Genomic DNA, 24,273 nt, shown 5'->3' on the forward strand with positions numbered 1-24,273 from the left:
AATGATATTTCTGATAGGTCCCATATAATGATATTTATAATAGGTCCCATATAATGATATTTCTGATAGGTCCCATATAATGATATCTCTGATAGGTCCCATATAATAATATTTCTGATAGGTCCCATATTTCTGATAGGTCCCATATAATAGGTCACATATAATGATATTTGTAATAGGTCTGTTGTATAATGATATTACAGATAGGTCCCATATAATATTTCTGATAGGTCCCATACAATGATATCTCAGATAGGTCCCATATAATGATATTTCTGATAGGTCCCATATAATAATATTTCTGATAGGTCCCATATAATGATATTTCTGATAGGTCCCATATAATGATATTTCTGACAGGTCCCATATAATGATATTTCTGATAGGTCCCATATAATGATATTTATAATAGGTCCCATATAATTATATTTCTGATAGGTCCCATATAATGATATCTCTGATAGGTCCCATATAATAATATTTCTGATAGGTCACATATAATGATATTTGTAATAGGTCACATATAATGATATTTGTAATAGGTCTGTTGAAGCAAATTGAGGTATTACATTCAGGGTTACCTTACCACACAGAAAAAAAAAACTGAAATTGATATCTAAAAGTAATGACTAAACAGCTATAGCACAGGGGTGTGAAATGGTTCAGCGCTGAAGGGGTTCACCTGAGCTTAAACATAATTTGTGTAGCCAACAGCACTAAATGTATTTTTTATTTATTTTTTAGGGTCCACAGGGTCCTCCAGGGCCACCAGGGAGACCAGTATGTTTGTATATCTGATTTAATTACAGTTTTATCTCTTTAACTAATCTGTAACTATATCCCCCTTTTGTATATGTTTCGATTAAATTCTTGTTCTACTTTATTTGCTTTAGGGCAGCGTAGAATCTGTTGTTTCTGGAGCAAAAGGGGACAAGGTGAGTACCCCATATTTTCTAAATACAATCATATTTCATAATGTTATGTGCATATTAGATTTTTATTGCTTATAATCTAAAGAAGTTTATTTCTTTAACTAAATTGGGTATTTGAGGCAGTTAATATATATTCATGTAAAATAAATATCTCACAATATTCTGGCATTTAGGGAGATCCTGGGGTACCAGGTGAGAATGGTGGCAAAGGAACGAAGGGTGAAGCTGGTGCAAATGGAATTCCAGGAGAGAGGGTAAGTAAGCGGCATTGTCAGTATATTGTCTGTATGCTGCAGTAACTCGGGATCTGATATATGCTGAAGAGCAGGACATACACATTTAGAATCGTATACATGGTGCTGCTGGCAGAACTCTAGCACAGGAACATAATAGGATTGGAATCAGGTGGAAATCTAAGGGCCACTAGATGTCAGCCACATGAGATGTTGATCGAAATGAGGATTTGAGGTTTTGATCATTATTAAAGAGAAGCTTTTTCTAATACTCACATGTAGCCAGGTGTCTAGTATTGAACAAGAAAGTCCAATATTTTAGCTACATGACCAGTAGATTTTATGTAAAAAACTGGACACTAAACTGATTGCGTCTTATCTGATGTGCAGTATGGGCGTATAGCTGACCAGGGCTGCTGGTACAGTATTTGGGTCTCATGTGACTACAAGGAATTTGTTCTAGAACTGATCACACACCCACCTCCTGATTTACCCTGTTTATCTGTTGGTTTTCCTGTCCGTTTGTGGAGGACAGTTGGCCACATACTCACATGTGACACTGACTTAAATCACCCTTGATGTGCGATCTTATGGATTTTTATATTTTAGGGGACTGGTTCTCAATACTTGGTGCCTGGTTATTTTCTATATACAACTGCATAAACTTTCTGCACCTGTAGGATTGGCCGGTTGTACATGTAAGCAGCATTGCAAGTGGTTGCACATCTTCAGAGATGCCATGTCTAGAGTTCCTCTGATTGGTTAATGTATACTACACATGTTCTAAGGCTAATGCACAACACATATGACACAATCTGATTGTCTGATGGATTATTAGCTGTAAGTCTGAATAAAGATATGTGCATCTCAATGTAAAAAAGATATTTTACCTCAAAATTTCCTAGGTATTCACACCCCATTGTAAAGAGACTTTAAATAGCCTATCAGGATGCTAGTCCCAGGACTTGCAAGAGATTGTGCATCTGGCATGTGCAGGCACAGTCATGTTCATTTCCTATTCAGTTTAAGGAAGTGTACTATGAAATCTCACAAGTTCACAGCAAAGTAATGAATATCCTCAGCACTGCTGATGCTGATTGGCTATTGTTTTTTTTTTACTTGCTGCTGGACAGTAGATGACGTATAATTGCTCACAGAGCACTTACTCTAGTGAGCTGAGGAGATTGTGAGGTAAAATATCTTCCTTTTTTACATAGAGATGGTCAGGTGATGTTTTCATGTCAGCTTTTTACAGTTATACTGCATCAGTTTCAAGTGATTTAGCATATGAGTATTATGTCCCTTTAAAGACAAGAATAGGTTGTAGAAGATGGGGCTTGAGTGGGGAGGATGCAGAACACTGCAGGTACTAAAGCAACTGTATAAACAATCATGGTTCAGCTGTGAAAAGCTACTGATAAATTGATTGTGATATTAATATTCCACTTGAAGATGTTGACATATTTTTTATGCAGGGAGCAGAAGGACCAAGAGGACCCCCAGGAATTCGGGTAAGTTCCCACAGTCACTAAATAAACTGTATGAACAGAAATGTATATTATATCTTCCTTTTCATTAGTGCGTGCCCAAATACATTTATCTATGTCTATCTATCTATCTATCTATCTATCTATCTATCTATCTATCTGTCTGTCTGTCTGTCTATCTATCTGTCTGTCAATCTATCTATCTATCTATCTCTCTGCCTATCTATCTATCTATCTATTATTATTTTTTATTATTATTATCAGGTATTTGTAGAGCGCCAACAAATTCCGCAGAGCTGAATCAATCTATCTATCTATCTATCTATCTATCTGTCTGTCTGTCTATCAATCAATGTATGTAGATCTATCTATCTATCAATCTGTCTGTGTATAGCTATCTATGTCTGTGTATATCTATGTATCTATCTATTAATCAATGTCTGTAGATATATCTATCTATAGCTATCTATCTATCTATCTATCTATCTATCTGTGTATATCTATCTATTTATGTATATCTATATATCAATGTCTGTAGATAGCTATCTATCTATAGCAATCTATCTGTGTATATCTATCTATGTATATCTATATATCAATGTCTGTAGATCTATCTATTTATGTCTGAAGATCTATCTATCTGGGTTATTCTATCTATCTATCTATCAGTGTATAGCTATCTATGTCTGTGTATATCTATGTATCTATCTATCAATCAATGTCTGTAGATATATCTATCTATCTGTGTATATCTATCTATGTATATCTATCAATCAATGTCTGTAGATATCTATCTATCTATCTATAGCAATCTATCTGTGTATATCTATCTATCTATGTATATCTATCTATCAATGTCTGTAGATCTATCTATTTATGTCTGAAGATCTATCTATCTGGGTTAGTCTATCTATTTATCTATCAGTGTATATCTATCTATGTCTGTAGATCTATCTACCTTGGTCTGTCTGTCTGTCTCTCTATATCTATCTGTAGACCCATTGGTCTTGTTACCATGGGCAGTGCCATCTTGTTTTGGAGGTCTGAGTATATGCAGATTGTTGGCCAATATTGTTATTGCTTATCCGTTGTGTATTGGTCAATCTGTGGGTGGTGAGCATTCAATATCCTTTGACGGTTGAATTTGATGCATATATTTTGTTGCGAATATTTAGTCAATAACTTATGGTTGGGTCGATTGTGATCTCCAGAGTCGACGGAGAGTATGAGTGAATATGCAAATAACCAATCTGATATTTTGATAGTTCCGATGTTTAAAAATACTTATCAGGGGCCAAAACCAGCTAACAAAACACTATCAACTAGATTGGAATCAACCCTTGAATAGATAAGCGTCATGAATTGCTAATAAACATAGGGACATAGAAGGGCCAAAAGTGAATGCTGTAATGTGCTAGATCATTATTATTGTCCTGTTTAGGGATGGGCGAATGTTTCGCAACATTCGAAAAACGGCACGAATTTTAACACATTCGTTCGTTCGAATCGAATTTCGAATGTTTACATAACATTCTAACATTCGATTTTCGAATGTTCGGTTTCGAATTTTACGATTACATTCGAAAATATTCTTTTCGATAAATTCGAATTTAGATTGTAATAGTATTTCTAATGCTTTTTCTTTAAATGTAATATTCGAATTATGCAATACGTGTATTCGAATTAGAAAAATTCGAATTTAGATTGTAATAGTATTTCTAATGCTTTTTCTTTAAATGTAATATTCGAATTATGCAATATTCGAATTCGAAAAATTCAAATTTAGATTGTAATAGTATTTCTAATGCTTTTTCTTTAAATGTAATATTCGAATTATGCAATACGTGTATTCGAATTCGAAAAATTCGAATTTAGATTGTAATAGTATTTCTAATGCTTTTTCTTTAAATGTAATATTCGAATTATGCAATATTCGAATTCGAAAAATTCGAATTTATATTCGAATTCGAAAAATTCGAATTTATATGTTTGTAATAGTATTTCTAATGCTTTCTTCAAATGTAATATTCGAATTATGCAATATTCTATATGGAAACATTCTAAATGATATATTTGTATCTATTATGTATCAATTTACTAGATTCCTGCCCTACCACATGAACTATTGAACTTCTGAATAGTATTTGTTAAATAGAATGTTAAATTCGAAATTTCGAATGTGGACATTCGATATAATTATAAACATTCGAATTCGAAAGTGACATTCGAAAACTGTAAATAACATTCAATTTTCGAATTTTTAAGAATATTCGTTCTTATCGACATTCGGATTTAGAATTCGAATTTCGATAATAACATTCGTTCTACATTCGAAATTCGAAAATTTACACATTCGCCCATCCCTAGTCCTGTTGCTTGTATATAACTGTGAGGTTCTTTCGTGTATAAACATGTTAACAGCATTGTTTTAATTCGTTTTCATGTGTTTAACTTAATTTCTCTGTTATATTATCTATTTTATTTTTTATTTAAATAATTCCCCTTATCTTTATTCCACAGGGGGACGCTGGCGATAGAGGAGCTCCAGGTGAAAAGGTAAACACAAAATGCAAACCCATCGTTCACCGTCCTATTTGTATGAACCTGAAAATGTCAAGGAAATTCATAGATAATTAATGGTGCATTGTGGTCATATGCATGCTCTTCTTCCAAATAAATCAGCGACTTGCAAAGGTGCATCCTTCTCCACCAATGAAATTGTAACAGTTTTTTTTATCAACCAATGAACATTAACAGAAAGTTTAAATGCTGCTTTTTTTCATTCATGATAGAAAATGTTTTAGTACAATATCATTTAAGATAACTTATTAGAAAAAGTCATTGTGCAAAGCGACAGATACTATCCCTGTAATAAATTAATGCTCTTTCTATTAGTCATAATATTTGTGAATACGTTTTTAGCATCTTAATGTAATTATTCTTAATGCGCTTGTTGTAAACATTATATTAGTATGTGTAAAAGCAAAATGTTTTATATATGATCTTTGTTTAATAAATTAATGACACCTTAAAACAATACTATTGGCAGTATAGAAGCACCGAAAACTATTTTATCTATCTATCTTTCTATCTATCATATATCTATCATCTATCAATATGTCTATCTATCAATCATCTCTCAATATGTCTATCTATCTATCTATCTATCTATCTATCTATCTATCTATCAATATGTCTATCTACTGTATCTATATCTATCTATCTATCATCTATCTCTCTGTATTTCTGTCTATCTCTGTCTGTCTTTTTTGTGCCTGTCTATCAGCCCATCTATCTATCTTAACCAAAACTTTTACTTAAAAATAAAACAATATTCAGACACAGTACAAAATACTCCTTGAATATTTTATTAAAAGAGTAATAATTTAGAATAAATATTACAAGTCTTTTACTAATAGGCTATTACATTGATCATCACTTTATTATGACATCCAGTAGACGGTAAGATTAGTTGGGGTTTGTACAGTTTTAATACAGCTGCAGTGATGGATAGAAAGTATTTCTGTACCTGTGTCTCAGCCACATGGCTTATGGCGTAATATTCCTGGGACAAGGCCCCTGCTGCTGTCCTTCATTCCACAGGATCCTGTGCAATTGTAATCCAGATTCCCAGTGGCATGAAGTGCATTAGCGGGGCCTGCAAGCATCTGCAAATGGAAGCCATATTGGTTTATCATCTGACCCTATTTATACTCATGCAATTACACCCTGACTCTTAATGCTTTAGGGAGATCGTGGTCCGCCCGGCCTGGATGGAAGAAATGGCTTAGATGGAAAACCTGGTCAAGCAGGAACCCCTGGGCAGAGTGTAAGTTTGGTGTTTTTAGTGATATTCAACAACCGAAAGACTGAACAAGTGAGTGAAGTATAATGGGGAATTTATTACCTATAAATAAAATAAAAGATTTGGCAGCACTTTACTGGCAGTAACAAAATAGGATCAAGATGTGGGGATTATCATTTTCATTTGATTTAAAGGTTGGCAAACAATGCAGCAGCACAGCAGGCAAGGCTAGTAGGATTCTTTGTTGCATATGAGGAGTTGGAAGCAGTATAAAATAGCATGGTTATTATGTCACTTTATAGATCACATGAATACAATTCAGGAATTGTATACAATTTTAGAGAACATATATCCGCAAGGATGTAAATAAACTAGAGACTGTTCAAAAGAGGCAGCTAAAATGATTCATGGTCTAAAGAAAAAAAGGAAATACTTGCATTGGAAGTTTCATTTGTTTACTGTAAGCCCTTCCACCTCAGTCGTGATTGGTTAATTTAATAACCAATCAGGATTACTTAAAAATGAGCTAAATTGGAAAGAATGCTCAACAAGGTCAGTGTGTACAGCATGAAATGAACGTGCAATGGGCCCTATAGTTGCTATAGTTGCTGGTTTCAAGAAACTAAAGATAGATCACCCTGTAACTGAGATTGCAGGGCATTTGGGGATCTGTACATTTTGGGGCTGTTGAGTTGAGGGTTTGTGTAAGGGGTTATTTAGGTGTTAGGGAATATTGTGGTAGAGTTGTGTGCTGGCGTTCTGGGAGTATTATGGTAACTAAATTATCTAGGAAGGTCCTATAGATATAAGGGGGCCTTTAGATTGTAGGGGTCCATAGACGTTGGGGACTATTGCTTAGGGCAAGTGAAAAATCAAATGTTCAATGCAATTTTAACATCTAATTCTGCTCCAAACTGTAGGGAAAAATTACATTTATTCTTAGGGAGATATTGTTCTTTTAATCCCTTGAAAAAATGTGATATTACTGCATATCTATAGATAGCGCCAGCATTGGTAATTCCCATCTTTGTATCTTCTCTAGGGAGATCCAGGAAAACAAGGTGAACCAGGAAGGGATGTGAGTATGAACATATAGCTCAGCATTGCTCCACACACATTGTCTGTGTTTATATTTCCCTGTTTAGTTGTGAATATTGATAATGATTTATGTATCTATCTCATGTCTATTACAGGGCCTTCCGGGTGTGAGAGGCGAGCAGGGCCCCCCTGGTCCCACAGGCCCTGCAGGGCCACTAGGACCATCTGTAAGTAACCAGTTCTGTAGCCTCATTGCTAACTGCACAGGGCAATTGTGATTTCATATACACAAATGATCACTAGTGTATCAACTATTAGACTTGTTTTTGGAATTCTATTTCTAAAGCATTCTAATCTATTAGAACCCCTCTGAGCTAGTAAAGCCATCTGCATTTCGAATATGACATTAAAAGAAATCCTAGAATTGTATAAACAAGCAAATAATTATTGTTATTGATTGGATGGGAGGGTTTTAATACGTCACTATAAGCTACATGTATAATGCAACATAAGATAGTGCTATCAATAATGCTCCACTTGATATCTAGGCCTATATCTTGTATACATAATTACACACCCTGGGAACATAGACTGCACATAATTATTTTATTTTTTTAAATTCTTCTTAGGACACTAATAGTCTAGATAGGGTTAAGGAAGATAGCACAGTAAATCATAGCGACTACTCACACTTGTTTAATTTGTTATAGGGTAAACCAGGAGCTGATGGGAAACCTGGACAGAATGGCAAAAATGTGAGTCCCCTGTATTTATTGTATCAGTATTCAATATGAGTAGATTATATTCCACTTGTAAACCTAACAACTGGCAGTAAAATATCAATTTTCAAAGATTTGAAGTCTACAAATTGTTACATTTACAAATGGAATGTGATCTGCAGTAACTCATACTGTGCCTGTGTAATCTTAAAGGGTGAAGATGGAACGCCGGGGGAAGATGGGAGAAAGGTCAGTTATGTTCTTTTATGTTTCATATTAATTGTACATTTAAGTCTTGACTGCATCTAACAGAGAATTTTACTATGTATTAATGTTTATTTTTTATGAATGGATGATCTTGTTCTTTCTGAAACTGTTATGTTTGTGCTTCGGGAGGTGTGTCCCTGCCCACCAATAGATTTGTGGTAGTTGTCGTTATCAGCCAGTGAGCAGTTGATATTTCAGTATCAATTGTGCAACAACATGCATTCCAACGGTAACCTAACCAAGAACTCTGACCGTAATCCTAGCCTTAATCCCAAATCCTAAAACTAATCCTAGTCTTAACCCCAAACCATAATCCTAGCCTTAACCCCAAACCATGACCCTAATCCTAGCCTTTACCCCAAACCCTAATCCTAGCCTTAACCCCAAACCCTTAACCTAATCCTAGCTTTAACCCCTAACTCTAATCCTAGCCTTAACCCCAAACCCTGACCCTTATCCTAGCCTTAACCCCTAACCCTAATCATAGCCTTAACCCCGAACCCCGATTCTAATCCTAGCTTTAAACCCAAACCCTGTCCCTAATCCTAGCCTTAACCCCTAACTCTAATCCTAGCCTTAACCCCAAACCATGACCCTAATCCAAGCCTTAATTCTCAACCCTAACCCCAATCCTAGCCTTAACCTCTAATCCTAACCTTAACCCCAAACCCTTACACTAATCATAGCCTTAACCCCTAAAACTAATCCTAGCCTTTATCCCTTTCCCTAATCCTAGCCTTAACCCCAACCTTAATCCTAACCTTAACCCCTAACCCTAATCCTAGCCTTAACCCCTAAATCTAATCCTAGCTTTAACCCCTAACCCTAATCCTAGCCTTAACCCCTAAACCTAGCCTTAACGCCAAACCCTAATCCTAACCTTAAACTTGACCCTAGCTTCAAACCCTAACTCTACCTACAAACACTAATGTTGACTCTAGCCCTAAACCCAAATACTAACCCTGACCCCACCCACATACCATAAGCCTGACTCTATTAGAAGCCCCTAGTCCTGCCTTTAACCCTAATCACATATACAGGATCCCACAAAAGTGAGTACACCCCTCACATTTTTGTAAATATTTAATTAGATCTTTTCATCTGACAACACTGAAAAAATTACACTTTGCTACAATGTAAAGTAGTGAGTGTACAACCTGTATAACAGTGTAAATTTACACCCCTAAGTGGAAATGTCCAAATTGGCCCAAAGTGTCAATATTTTGTGTGGTCACCATTATTTTCCAGCTCTTGAGTTCACCAGAGCTTCACAGGTTGCCACTGGAGTCCTCTTCCACTCCTCCATGACAACATCACAGAGCTGGTGGATGTTAGAGACCTTGCATCCCCCACCTTCCGTTTGAGTATGCCCCATAGATCCTTAATAGGGTTTAGGTCTGGAGACATTACTTGGCCAGTCCATCACCTTTACCCTCAGCTTCTTTAGCAAGGCAGTGGTCATCTTGGAGCTGTGTTTGGGGTTGTTATCATGTTGCAATACTGCCCTGCAGCCCAGTCTCCAAAGGGAATGGATCATGCTCTGCTTCAGTATGTCACGGTACATGTTGGCATTCATTGTTCCCTCAATGAACTGTAGCTCCCCAGTGCCGGCAGCACTCATGCTGGCCCAGACCATGACACTCCCACCACCATGCTTGACTGTAGGCAAGACACACTTGTCTTTGTACTCCTCACCTGGTTGTCGCCACACACGCTTGACACCATCTGAACCAAATAAGTTTATCTTGGTCTCATCAGACTACAGGGCATGGTTCCAGTAAACCATGTCCTTAGTCTGCATGTCTTCAGCAAACTGTTTGCGGGCTTTCTTGTGCATCATCTTTAGAAGAGGCTTCCTTCTGGGACAACAGCCATGCAGACCAATTTGATGCAGTGTGCAGCGTATGGTCTGAGCACTGACAGGCTCACCCCCACCCCTTCAACCTCTGCAGCAATGCTGGCAGCACTCATACGTCTATTTCCCAAAGACAACCTCTGGATATGACGCTGAGCATGTGCACTCAACTCTTTGGTCGACCATGGCAAGGCCTGTTCTGAGTGGAACCTGTCCTGTGAAACCGCTGTATGGTCTTGCCCACCGTGCTGCAGCTCAGTTTCAGGGTCTTGGCAATCTTCTTATAGCCTATGCCATCTTTCTGTAAAGCAACAATTCTTTTTTTCAGATCCTCAGAGAGTTCTTTGCCATGAGGTTCCAGGTTGAACTTCCAGTGACCAGTATGAGAAAGTGTGAGAGCAATAACACCAAATTTGACACACCTGCTCCCCATTTACACCTGAGACCTTGTAACACTAATGAGTAATATGACACCGGGGAGGGAAAATGGCTAATTGGGCCCAATTTGGACATTTCTACTTAGGGGTGTACTCAATTTTATTGCCAACGGTTTAGACATTAATGGCTGTGTGTTGAGTTATTTTGAGGGGACAGCAAATTTACACTGTTATACAGGCTGTACACTCACTACTTTACATTGTAGCAAAGTGTCAATTGATCAGTGTTGTCACATGAAAAGATATAATAAAATATTTACAAAAATGTGAGATGGGATACTGTACTTGACCCTAACACTAGCCCTGGCTACAAACCCTAATGCTGACCATAACTCAAATCCCTAAATCTGACCCAGACACTAAACCCTGTCCCTATCCCTAACCCTGACGCTAGCCCTAACCCCTTACCCTTACCCATGACCATAAACCCTAGCCCTAACTCTAAACTCTAAACCCTGACCCTAGCACTAACTCTAAACCCTAACCCTAGCTCTAAACTGTGACCCTAGCACTAACCATAAACCCTAGCCCTAACCATAAACCCTAGCCCTAATTCTAAACCCTGACCCTTACCCCAGACCCTAAACCCGCCCTAATGGCAGACCATAAACCCTTGACCTAAAAGCTGACCCTAACCATAGCCCTAACCCCAAACCCTGACCCAGAAAATAAGCTTTAGCTCTATCCACAGACCGTAACCTTACCCTGAATAGGCACAGCCTAGTTTGCTCTATAAATGTTGATCAGCTCAGCTGAGGAAATATTGTCACATTACTGAATGTCCTTTCTCTTGATTTTTTTTGTCCTGTTTTGCTCTAGGGAGACAAAGGTGACACAGGTGCTGTTGGCAAAGATGTGAGTACCCTTAGAACACACTAACCAACGACCACTTCTAGGTTTCAACAAATCATGACAATAAAAATATAAAAAATAAACTTAAAGGGACATTGTAGCGCAATAAATTATATTTAGTGTGTCCTTGTGAAAAGGTCTCGGCCCTCACTAGTTGTGATGCATTAAATACATTTGTATAATGAGGTTAAATATCATCTTACAGTGCTGGGGGTTTACTAAGCTCTAGTTTTGGTTGCAAATAAAAGCTAAAAAATTACATTTTGAATCCACTAAATAATATACATTTACAAGCCAAATAATAAGACTAATTATGGTGTCACTTTCATGAAATCATAAAGTGCATTTAATGATCACACCGCACGCCCAGTACCCATCAGATCGCTGGGTAATCACTAGCAGATCCAAACATTATGTTTTCTCGCAGGGTCGTGATGGGTCTAAAGGAGCACAAGGGGATTCAGGTATTCAAGGTCTACAGGGTCCGCCAGGTGTCCCAGGACTTCCAGGACAAATTGGCGTCCCAGGACAGGTTAGTAGAGGACTTAACCATTTGGTTACCAAAGTAAGGGCTGTCTGTTAGCTATAGCACTGTGTCAGTCATTGCTAGTACTTATATGTTTTGTTTCCATGAAATGATGCATATATAAAGATCTTTTATCTCCCTTAAAGGGACAGTGTAAAGTAAAACTGGTTTAACATTAATGTGTTTCCAGGGACTTGTTATACCAGTAGTAGTAAAACATGTATGAGGAATTGCTTCTTTAGATTTTTTGTGTACGTAAAATAGCTGTTTTTGCTCTTTGAAAACACAACCTATTACAATAGGCTGACCCTGCAGAGAGATCAAACATCCTCATCTTATCACTTTCTATACACAGGCACTCTCCCTTATATTATCTCTGTCTGTACACCAAAGCCCAATAATTAGAGAGAACAATTGAAAATGAACATTTTATTACTTATCTCTTATACCCCCACAGTTTTATTTCTTCTGCCGGCTAAGTTTATATAGCTTTTCTATAAAAAATACTTAAGTACTGAAATGTTCAGTATAGGTGGGGATACAGCGGGCAAAATCAACTATTTCAAATACCAAGATAAAAGTAAAGGATATTGATATAAACGATTTAATACACTCACTTCACAGCAGTTAAAATGGATAATTGGGAACATAGTACAGGAAAAAACAATTCTGCAGTACAGCGTTTTTTTTTAGTAACAGTTATATGAACGAGTCTCAATATAATGTTTAAGGTCAGAGATACAGCTGCTTTGGAGATCTGAAATATTAGTGCATCTGATGTTGCTTGATTCATTTTAGCAGCATTTGATATCAGAGTTTTGCAACAATAATGAAATGTACCAAAGAAAAAACTCACTGATTGCAAACTACCTACCACTTCATGCCTGATACCCCCTTGTTAGTAAACCTCAACTGGTCTCACAACCAAACCGGCTCAAATCAGATTTCACAAATGAATATTGTACATTAGAATAATGTTATAGTCACACGCCGATGCTCTAAATGTTTGCATTTATGTAAATCTGTAACAAAACCAGCAGGCAGTGTTAGTTTCAGATTGAGTTTGTGTAGAAAAGACAAATGTGCTAACAACATATTTAATCTGTGAGCTATAAGAACAATATAATACAAATGTTTATTCTTTGTATAGGGATTACCAGGACCCCCAGGCCCGTTGGGATTAAAGGTAGGAGCCGCGTGAAATTTACAGGCAATTAACATATAGGTGTGAGCAAGCCCCTTTGTGTGTATGCATGTGTGTCTGTATATGTGTGCAAGCCTCTATGTGTGTGTATGCATGTGTGTCTGTATATGTGAGCAAGTCTCTATGTGTGTGTATGCATGTGTGTCTGTATATGTGAGCAAGCCTCTATGTGTGTGTATGCATGTGTGTCTGTATATGTGAGCAAGCCTCTATGTGTGTGTATGCATGTGTGTCTGTATATGTGAGCAAGTCTCTATGTGTGTGTATGCATGTGTGTCTGTATATGTGAGCAAGTCTCTATGTGTGTGTATGCATGTGTGTCTGTATATGTGAGCAAGCCTCTGTGTGTGTATGCATGTGTGTCTGTATATGTGAGCAAGCCTCTATGTGTGTCTGTATATGTGTGCAAGCCTCTATGTGTGTGTATGCATGTGTGTCTGTATATGTGTGCAAGCCTCTATGTGTGTGCATGCATGTGTGTCTGTATATGTGAGCAAGCCTCTATGTGTGTGTATGCATGTGTGTCTGTATATGTGAGCAATCCTCTATGTGTGTGTATGCATGCATGTCTGTATTTGTGTGTGTATGCATGTGTGTCTGTATATGTGAGCAAGCCTCTATGTGTGTGTATGCATGTGTATCTGTATATGTGAGCAAGCCTCTATGTGTGTCTGTATATGTGTGCAAGCCTCTATGTGTGTGTATGCATGTGTGTCTGTATATGTGAGCAAGCCTCTATGTGTGTGTATGCATGTGTGTCTGTATATGTGAGCAAGCCTCTATGTGTGTGTATGCATGTGTATCTGTATATGTGAGCAAGCCTCTATGTGTGTCTGTATATGTGTGCAAGCCTCTATGTGTGTGTATGCATGTGTGTCTGTATATGAGAGCAAGCCTCTATGTGTGTGTATGCATGTGTATCTGTATATGTGAGCAAGCCTCTATGTGTGTCTGTATATGTGTGCAAGCCTCTATGTGTGTGTATGCATGTGTGTCTGTATATGTGAGCAAGCCTCTATGTGTGTGTCTGTATATGTGAGCAAGTCTCTATGTGTGTGTATGCATGTGTGTCTGTATATGTGAGCAAGTCTCTATGTGTGTGTATGCATGTGTGTCTGTATATGTGAGCAAGCCTCTATGTGTGTGTATGCATGTGTGTCTGTATATGTGAGCAAGCCTCTATGTGTGTCTGTATATGTGTGCAAGCCTCTATGTGTGTGTATGCATGTGTGTCTGTATATGTGAGCAATCCTCTATGTGTGTGTATGCATGCGTGTCTGTATTTGTGTGTGTATGCATGTGTGTCTGTATATGTGAGCAAGCCTCTATGTGTGTGTATGCATGTGTATCTGTATATGTGAGCAAGCCTCTATGTGTGTCTGTATATGTGTGCAAGCCTCTATGTGTGTGTATGCATGTGTGTCTGTATATGTGTGCAAGCCTCTATGTTTGTGTATGCATGTGTGTCTGTATATGTGTGCAAGCCTCTATGTATGTGTATGCATGTGTGTCTGTATATGTGAGCAAGCCTCTATGTGTGTGTATGCATGTGTGTCTGTATTTGTGTGCAAGCCTCTATGTGTGTGTATGCATGTGTGTCTGTATATGTGAGCAAGCCTCTATGTGTGTGTATGCATGTCTGTCTGTATATGTGAGCAAGCCTCTATATGTGTGTATGCATGTGTGTCTGTATATGTGAGCAATCCTCTATGTGTGTGTATGTATGTGTGTCTGTATATATGGGTGCAAGCCTCTATGTGTGTGTATGTATGTGTGTCTGTATATGTGAGCAAGCCCCTATGTGTGTGTATGTATGTGTGTCTGTATATATGGGTGCAAGCCTCTATGTGTGTGTATGCATGTGTATCTGTATATGTGAGCAAGTCTCTATGTGTGTGTATGCATGTGTGTCTGTATGTGTGTGTATGCATGTGTCTGTATATATGGGTGCAAGCTTCTATGTGTGTGTATGCATGTGTGTCTGTATATGTGAGCAAGCCTCTATGTGTGTGTATACACGTGTGTCTGTATATGTGTGCAAGCCTCTATGTGTGTGTATACATGTGTCTGTATATGTGTGCAAGCCTCTATGTGTGTGTATGTATGTGTGTCTGTATATATGGGTGCAAGCTTCTATGTGTGTGTATGCATGTGTGTCTGTATATGTGTGCAAGCCTCTATGTGTGTGTATGCATGTGTGTCTGTATTTGTGTGCAAGCCTCTATGTGTGTGTATGCATGTGTGTCTGTATATGTGTGCAAGCCTATATGTGTGTGTGTGTAAATGTGTCTGTATATGTGTGCAAGCCTCTATGTGTGTGTATGCATGTGTGTCTGTATTTGTGTGCAAGCCTCTATGTCTGTGTATGCATGTGTGTCTGTATATGTGTGCAAGCCTCTATGTGTGTGTATGTATGTGTGTCTGTATATGTGAGCAAGCCTCTATGTGTGTGTATGTATGTGTGTCTGTATATATGGGTGCAAGCTTCTATGTGTGTGTATGCATGTGTGTCTGCATATGTGAGCAAGCCTCTATGTGTGTATATGCATGTGTATCTGTATATGTGAGCAAGCCTCTATGTGTGTGTATGCATGTGTGTCTGTATATGTGTGCAAGCTTCTATGTGTATGTATGTATGTGTGTCTGTATATATGGGTGCAAGCTTCTATGTGTGTGTATGCATGTGTGTCTGTATATGTGTGCAAGCTTCAATGTGTGTGTATGTATGTGTGTCTGTATATATGGGTGCAAGCTTCTATGTGTGTGTATGCATGTGTGTCTGTATATGTGTGCAAGCTTCTATGTGTGTGTATGCATGTGTGTCTGTATATGTGTGCAAGCCTCTTTGTGTGTGTATGCATGTTTTCTGTATATGTGAGCAAGCCTCTATGTGTGTGTATGCATGTGTGTCTGTATATGTGAGCAAGCCTCTATGTGTGTGTATGTATGTGTGTCTGTATATGTGAGCAAGCCTCTATGTGTGTGTATGCATGTGTGTCTGTATATGTGAGCAAGCCTCTATGTGTGTGTATGTATGTGTGTCTGTAAATGTGAGCAAGCCTCTATGTGTGTGTATGTATGTGTGTCTGTAAATGTGAGCAAGCCTCTATGTGTGTGTATGTATGTGTGTCTGTATATATGGGTGCAAGCCTCTATGTGTGTCTGTATATGTGTGCAAGCCTCTATGTGTGTGTATGTATGTGTGTCTGTATATATGGGTGCAAGCCTCTATGTGTGTGTATACATGTGTGTCTGTATATGTGTGCAAGCCTCTATGTGTGTGTATGTATGTGTGTCTGTAAATGTGAGCAAGCCTCTATGTGTGTGTATGTATGTGTGTCTGTATATATGGGTGCAAACTTCTATGTGTGTGTATGCATATGTGTCTGTATATGTGTGCAAGCTTCTATGTGTGTGTATGTAAATATAGGTGTGAGCAAGACCCTTTGTGTGTATGCATGTGTGTTTGTATATGTGTGCAAGCCTCTATGTGTGTGTATGCATGTGTGTTTGTATATGTGTGCAAGCCTCTATGTGTGTGTGTATGCATGTGTATCTGTATACTTTCCCCAAGCCTAATATCCTTTAAGAGATCCCTCTCTACATATCTCAAAACAGAATGTACCTGTCATGGTTGATTATATATTTCTTACCTGTCCTATGTAACATTTTTGCATCTATTGTGTATTATTATTGTTTTTGAATTTTATTGTACCCTATTGTATCAATGCAATGTTTTGTGGACCCAGGACATACTTGAAAACGAGAGAAATCTCAATGTATCCTTCCTAGTAATATATTTTATAAATAAATAAATATGTGAGCAAGCCTCTATGTGTGTGTATGTATGTGTGTCTGTATATATGGGTGCAAGCTTCTATGTGTGTGTATGCATGTGTGTCTGCATATGTGTGAGCAAGCCTCTATGTGTGTATATGCATGTGTATCTGTATATGTGAGCAAGCCTCTATGTGTCTGTATATATGGGTGCAAGCCTCTATGTGTGTGTCTGTATATGTGTGCAAGCTTCTATGTGTATGTATGTATGTGTGTCTCTATATATGGGTGCAAGCTTCTATGTGTGTGTATGCATGTGTGTCTGTATATGTGTGCAAGCTTCTATGTGTGTGTATGTATGTGTGTCTGTATATATGGGTGCAAGCTTCTATGTGTGTGTATGCATGTGTGTCTGTATATGTGTGCAAGCTTCTATGTGTGTGTATGCATGTGTGTCTGTATATGTGTGCAAGCCTCTTTGTGTGTGTATGCATGTGTGTCTGTATATGTGAGCAAGCCTCTATGTGTATGTATGCATGTGTGTCTGTATATGTGAGCAAGCCTCTATGTGTGTGTATGTATGTGTGTCTGTATATGTGTGCAAGCCTCTATGTGTGTGTATGTATGTGTGTCTGTATATGTGAGCAAGCCTCTATGTGTGTGTATGTATGTGTGTCTGTATATATGGGTGCAAGCTTCTATGTGTGTGTATGCATGTGTGTCTGCATATGTGAGCAAGCCTCTATGTGTGTATATGCATGTGTATCTGTATATGTGAGCAAGCCTCTATGTGTCTGTATATATGGGTGCAAGCCTCTATGTGTGTGTATGCATGTGTGTCTGTATATGTGTGCAAGCTTCTATGTGTATGTATGTATGTGTGTCTGTATATATGGGTGCAAGCTTCTATGTGTGTGTATGCATGTGTGTCTGTATATGTGTGCAAGCTTCTATGTGTGTGTATGTATGTGTGTCTGTATATATGGGTGCAAGCTTCTATGTGTGTGTATGCATGTGTGTCTGTATATGTGTGCAAGCTTCTATGTGTGTGTATGCATGTGTGTCTGTATATGTGTGCAAGCCTCTTTGTGTGTGTATGCATGTGTGTCTGTATATGTGAGCAAGCCTCTATGTGTGTGTATGCATGTGTGTCTGTAAATGTGAGCAAGCCTCTATGTGTGTGTATGTATGTGTGTCTGTAAATGTGAGCAAGCCTCTATGTGTGTGTATATGTATGTGTGTCTGTATATATGGGTGCAAGCCTCTATGTGTGTCTGTATATGTGTGCAAGCCTCTATGTGTGTGTATGTATGTGTGTCTGTATATATGGGTGCAAGCCTCTATGTGTGTGTATGCATGTGTGTCTGTATATGTGTGCAAGCCTCTATGTGTGTGTATGTATGTGTGTCTGTAAATGTGAGCAAGCCTCTATGTGTGTGTATGTATGTGTGTCTGTATATATGGGTGCAAACTTCTATGTGTGTGTATGCATGTGTGTCTGTATATGTGTGCAAGCCTCTATGTGTGTGTATGCATGTGTGTCTGTATATGTGTGCAAGCCTCTGTGTGTGTGTGCGCGTGTATGTGTGTGTGTCTGTATATATGGGTGCAAGCTTCTATGTGTGTGTATCCATGATGTGTGTCTATATATGTGTGCAGGGCACTATGTGTGTCTGTATATATGTGCAAGCCCCTATGTGTATGTTGGCAAGCTGGTGATTGCTTAGTACCGCAATACACAAGGCTAAATATTGCTATACATGGCAGGTAAATACAAATGTATGGACTATGTCTCTATATGCTAATTATAGTCTTTGTGATTTACTGTCTCTTTTAAATGTTCCTTATTAATATTTTAGTTTAATATTTCTTATTTTTAGGGTGAACGTGGAGAAGCCGGCCCCAGAGGCGAACAGGTCGGTAAAGATAATAATTGTAAAGACATTTCTGCTTCCCACTACAAATACTAAACGTCACTTTATTTTGTGATCAGGGTCGGCCAGGAGAAACAGGACAGAAAGGGGATCCAGGGACTGCGGCAGTAAGTGATTGTTATCTTGTTAAATAAAGTGCACAGATGCTCTGAGATTTATGTTTCAGTTCAGGTCACAAAAACTTATAAGTGAATTCATTGCTCTTTATTTCTCACCTTAAACACTAAATTCAGGCCCAAGATAGAAACAAAATAATCCATCACCGCACTAGCGCTCTCCACCCCCAGCAACTGTTCACAAACTTACTAAACCCCCATAACCTCAACCTTTACTCAGAACTTCTGAAAAGTCTACTATATAAATGTCTATCACTTTCCTCACATTAAACTCCCTTCTTGATACTTTGCAATCTCATTTTCACCCCTAACACTCCACAGAGATTGCAATCACTAAGGTTACTAATGACCTCAGGATCTAAAGGCCGTTTCTCCTTCTGGACTTGTCTGCAGACGTTGATACTTTTCCTCTCTTGCTTCAAATGCTCCATTTGTGGCACAGCCCCTTGTGGTTCTCCTCCTGTGTCTCCTATGGTGTCTTGTGTCTGTCCTACACTGACACGTCCTCTGCCTCTTTACTACTTTCTGTTGGGGTGCCACAAGGCTTTGTTCTTGGTTCCCTAGATTGCTTAATAAAGTCCCATGGGTTTCAATATCATTTGTACACTGATGATACCCAAACGTTCGCTGCACCAGACCTGTCCCCCTTCTTGTTAATTTGAATGACTAACTGTCTTTAATAGATCTAATGCTGGATGTCTTCTCAATACCTACATTTAAATCACTCTAAAACCCTGTGGGTTTTCACTTGATCCAGATCTTTCATCCACTCCTTACATCCAGTCCTTGACCAATTCCTAATACGTCCATCTTAAGAACATTTCCAAAATTTGCCACTAGAGACAACTTATATTTTAATCCATTGCTCATTATATTCCTCCTTGACTTTTGCAAATCCATCCTTTCTGATCTCATAAACTGCCTTCTGTCCTGTTATGTCCAGACGTCATTTTTACAATTATATTTGTTGATTAAATATTGTAAAGTTTAAATGCCCATAAAGCAATGTGTGCCACCAGATCACATTTCACTTGTAAAGTTAACAACTGACAGTAACTGCAACTATCAATCAAAAGTAAAGGGACATAACGGTGAAAACTGAAATATGTGAGTGCATTTCAGTTTTGGATAGAATTCTTCTAGTAAAAGCTGTCACTCTTTCTGTGACATACGCACATATGCTCCCGGGCACCATCACTCAAATACCACCCTGCTCAGAGACCAGTAGTATCATGTATCGTATCTGTGATGACGCCATGACATGACTAAGGACCTAGCACAGGTCTGAAACGTTGTTTTTGTGTGGACCAAGGTATAATAAAGGTCTTCCTTTTATGAAATCTGCCAAGGCTGGAGTTCCTTTTTTTAAGAATGACTCCATTTGTGTCATACAAGCTACTGCCAACGAGCAGCCGCGGTGTTGGAATTTTGGTGCATTGCAGCATATGTGCGTATGCTGCTGAACAGTGGTAGCGAAAGTGATACGGACATGGAAATCAAAATGAAACTTTTATAATTAAAAAAAACATAATTTATGTAAGAACTTACCTGATAAATTCATTTCTTTCATATTAGCAAGAGTCCATGAGCTAGTGACGTATGGGATATACATTCCTACCAGGAGGGGCAAAGTTTCCCAAACCTAAAAATGCCTATAAATACACCCCTCACCACACCCACAATTCAGTTTAACGAATAGCCAAGAAGTGGGGTGATAAAAAAGTGCAAAAGCATATAAAATAAGGAATTGGAATAATTGTGCTTTATACAAAAATCATAACCACCACAAAAAAAGGGCGGGCCTCATGGACTCTTGCTAATATGAAAGAAATGAATTTATCAGGTAAGTTCTTACATAAATTATGTTTTCTTTCATGTAATTAGCAAGAGTCCATGAGCTAGTGACGTATGGGATAATGATTACCCAAGATGTGGATCTTTCCACACAAGAGTCACTAGAGAGGGAGGGATAAAATAAAGACAGCCAATTCCTGCTGAAAATAATCCACACCCAAAATAAAGTTTAATGAAAAACATAAGCAGAAGATTCAAACTGAAACCGCTGCCTGAAGTACTTTTCTACCAAAAACTGCTTCAGAAGAAGAAAATACATCAAAATGGTAGAATTTAGTAAAAGTATGCAAAGAGGACCAAGTTGCTGCTTTGCAAATCTGATCAATCGAAGCTTCATTCCTAAACGCCCAGGAAGAAGAAACTGACCTAGTAGAATGAGCTGTAATCCTCTGAGGCGGAGTTTTACCCGACTCAACATAGGCAAGATGAATTAAAAGATTTCAACCAAGATGCCAAAGAAATGGCAGAATCTTTCTGGCCTTTTCTAGAACCGGAAAAGATAACAAATAGACTAGAAGTCTTACGGAAAGACTTAGTAGCTTCAACATAATATTTCAAAGCTCTAACAACATCCAAAGAATGCAACGATTTCTCCTTAGAATTCTTAGGATTAGGACATAATGAAGGAACCACAATTTCTCTACTAATGTTGTTGGAATTCACAACTTTAGGTAAAAAATCAAAAGAAGTTCGCAACACCGCCTTATCCTGATGAAAAATCAGAAAAGGAGACTCACAAGAAAGAGCAGATAATTCAGAAACTCTTCTGGCAGAAGAGATTGCCAAAAGGAACAAAACTTTCCAAGAAAGTAATTTAATGTCCAATGAATGCATAGGTTCAAACGGAGGAGCTTAAAGAGCCCCCAGAACCAAATTCAAACTCCAAGGAGGAGAAATTGACTTAATGACAGGTTTTATACGAACCAAAGCTTGTACAAAACAATGAATATCAGGAAGAATAGCAATCTTTCTGTGAAAAAGAACAGAAAGAGCAGAGATTTGACCTTTCAAGGAACTTGCGGACAAACCCTTATCTAAACCATCCTGAAGAAACTGTAAAATTCTCGGTATTCTAAAAGAATGCCAAGAAAAATGATGAGAAAGACACCAAGAGATATAAGTCTTCCAGACTCTATAATATATCTCTCTAGATACAGATTTACGCGCCTGTAACATAGTATTAATCACAGAGTCAGAGAAACCTCTTTGACCAAGAATCAAGCGTTCAATCTCCATACCTTTAAATTTAAGGATTTCAGATCCTGATGGAAAAAAGGACCTTGCGACAGAAGGTCTGGTCTTAACGGAAGAGTCCACGGTTGGCAAGAGGCCATCCGGACCAGATCCGCATACCAAAACCTGTGAGGCAATGCCGGAGCTACCAGCAGAACAAACGAGCATTCCTTCAGAATCTTGGAGATTACTCTTGGAAGAAGAACTAGAGGCGGAAAGATATAGGCAGGATGATACTTCCAAGGAAGTGATAATGCATCCACTGCCTCCGCCTGAGGATCCCGGGATCTGGACAGATACCTGGGAAGTTTCTTGTTTAGATGAGACGCCATCAGATCTATTTCTGGAAGTTCCCACATTTGAACAATCTGAAGAAATACCTCTGGGTGAAGAGACCATTCGCCCGGATGCAACGTTTGGCGACTGAGATAATCCGCTTCCCAATTGTCTATACCTGGGATATGAACCGCAGAGATTAGACAGGAGCTGGATTCCGCCCAAACCAGAATTCGAGATACTTCTTTCATAGCCAGAGGACTGTGAGTCCCTCCTTGATGATTGATGTATGCCACAGTTGTGACATTGTCTGTCTGAAAACAAATGAACGATTCTCTCTTCAGAAGAGGCCAAAACTGAAGAGCTCTGAAAATTGCACGAAGTTCCAAAATATTGATCGGTAATCTCACCTCCTGAGATTCCCAAACTCCTTGTGCCGTCAGAGATCCCCACACAGCTCCCCAACCCGTGAGACTTGCATCTGTTGAAATTACAGTCCAGGTCGGAAGCACAAAAGAAGCCCCCTGAATTAAACGATGGTGATCTGTCCACCACGTTAGAGAGTGTCGTATAATCGGTTTTAAAGATATTATTTGAGATATCTTTGTGTAATCCTTGCACCATTGATTCAGCATACAGAGCTGAAGAGGTCGCATGTGAAAACGAGCAAAGGGGATCGCGTCCGATGCAGCAGTCATAAGACCTAGAATTTCCATGCATAAGGCTACCGAAGGGAATGATTGTGACTGAAGGTTTCGACAAGCTGAAATCAATTTTAGACGTCTCTTGTCTGTTAAAGACAGAGTCATGGACACTGAATCTATCTGGAAACCCAGAAAGGTTACCCTTGTCCGAGGAATCAATGAACTTTTTGGTAAATTGATCCTCCAACCATGATCTTGAAGAAACAACACAAGTCGATTCATATGAGATTCTGCTAAATGTAAAGACTGAGCAAGTACCAAGATATCGTCCAAATAAGGAAATACCACAATACCCTGTTCTCTGATTACAGACAGAAGGGCACGAGAACCTTTGTAAAAATTCTTGGAGCTGTAGCTAGGCCAAACGGCAGAGCCACAAACTGGTAATGCTTGTCCAGAAAAGAGAATCTCAGGAACTGATAATGATCTGGATGAATCGGAATATGCAGATATGCATCCTGTAAATCTATTGTGGACATATAATGCCCTTGCTGAACAAAAGGCAAGATAGTCCTTACAGTTACCATTTTGAACGTAGGTATCCTTACATAACGATTCAATATTTTTAGATCCAGAACTGGTCTGAAGGAATTCTCCTTCTTTGGTACAATGAAGAGATTTGAATAAAACCCCATCCCCTGTTCCGGAACTGGAACTGGCATAATTACTCCAGCCAACTCTAGATCTGAAACACAATTCAGAAATGCTTGAGCTTTCACTGGATTTACTGGGACACGGGAAAGAAAAAATCTCTTTGCAGGAGGTCTCATCTTGAAACCAATTCTGTACCCTTCTGAAACAATGTTCTGAATCCAAAGATTGTGAACAGAATTGAACCAAATTTCTTTGAAAAAACGTAACCTGCCCCCTACCAGCTGAGCTGGAATGAGGGCCGTACCTTCATGTGGACTCTTTCTGTGACATACGCACATATGCTCCCGGGCACCATCACTCAAATACCACCCTGCTCAGAGACCAGTAGTGTCATGTATCGTATCTGTGATGACGCCATGACATGACTAAG

General features: G+C 38.6%; 1 protein-coding gene across 1 annotated transcript in view; it reads left to right on the forward strand.

Moving 5' to 3' along the window:
• Positions 1-24,273, forward strand: part of COL7A1 (collagen type VII alpha 1 chain) — a 398,512-nt gene that overhangs the window by 269,816 nt on the left and 104,423 nt on the right. Inside the window, exons 57-71 of the mRNA XM_053689357.1 lie at positions 745-780; positions 894-935; positions 1,106-1,186; positions 2,641-2,676; positions 5,173-5,208; positions 6,401-6,481; positions 7,500-7,535; positions 7,651-7,722; positions 8,206-8,250; positions 8,428-8,463; positions 11,593-11,628; positions 12,053-12,157; positions 13,302-13,337; positions 19,013-19,048; positions 19,126-19,173. Of these exons, the coding sequence (XP_053545332.1) occupies positions 745-780; positions 894-935; positions 1,106-1,186; positions 2,641-2,676; positions 5,173-5,208; positions 6,401-6,481; positions 7,500-7,535; positions 7,651-7,722; positions 8,206-8,250; positions 8,428-8,463; positions 11,593-11,628; positions 12,053-12,157; positions 13,302-13,337; positions 19,013-19,048; positions 19,126-19,173 (762 nt within the window). The remainder of the gene's footprint in view (positions 1-744; positions 781-893; positions 936-1,105; positions 1,187-2,640; positions 2,677-5,172; positions 5,209-6,400; positions 6,482-7,499; positions 7,536-7,650; positions 7,723-8,205; positions 8,251-8,427; positions 8,464-11,592; positions 11,629-12,052; positions 12,158-13,301; positions 13,338-19,012; positions 19,049-19,125; positions 19,174-24,273) is intronic.

Source organism: Bombina bombina, chromosome 7 (assembly GCF_027579735.1).
Source record: "Bombina bombina isolate aBomBom1 chromosome 7, aBomBom1.pri, whole genome shotgun sequence".
NCBI classification, from domain to species: domain Eukaryota; kingdom Metazoa; phylum Chordata; class Amphibia; order Anura; family Bombinatoridae; genus Bombina; species Bombina bombina.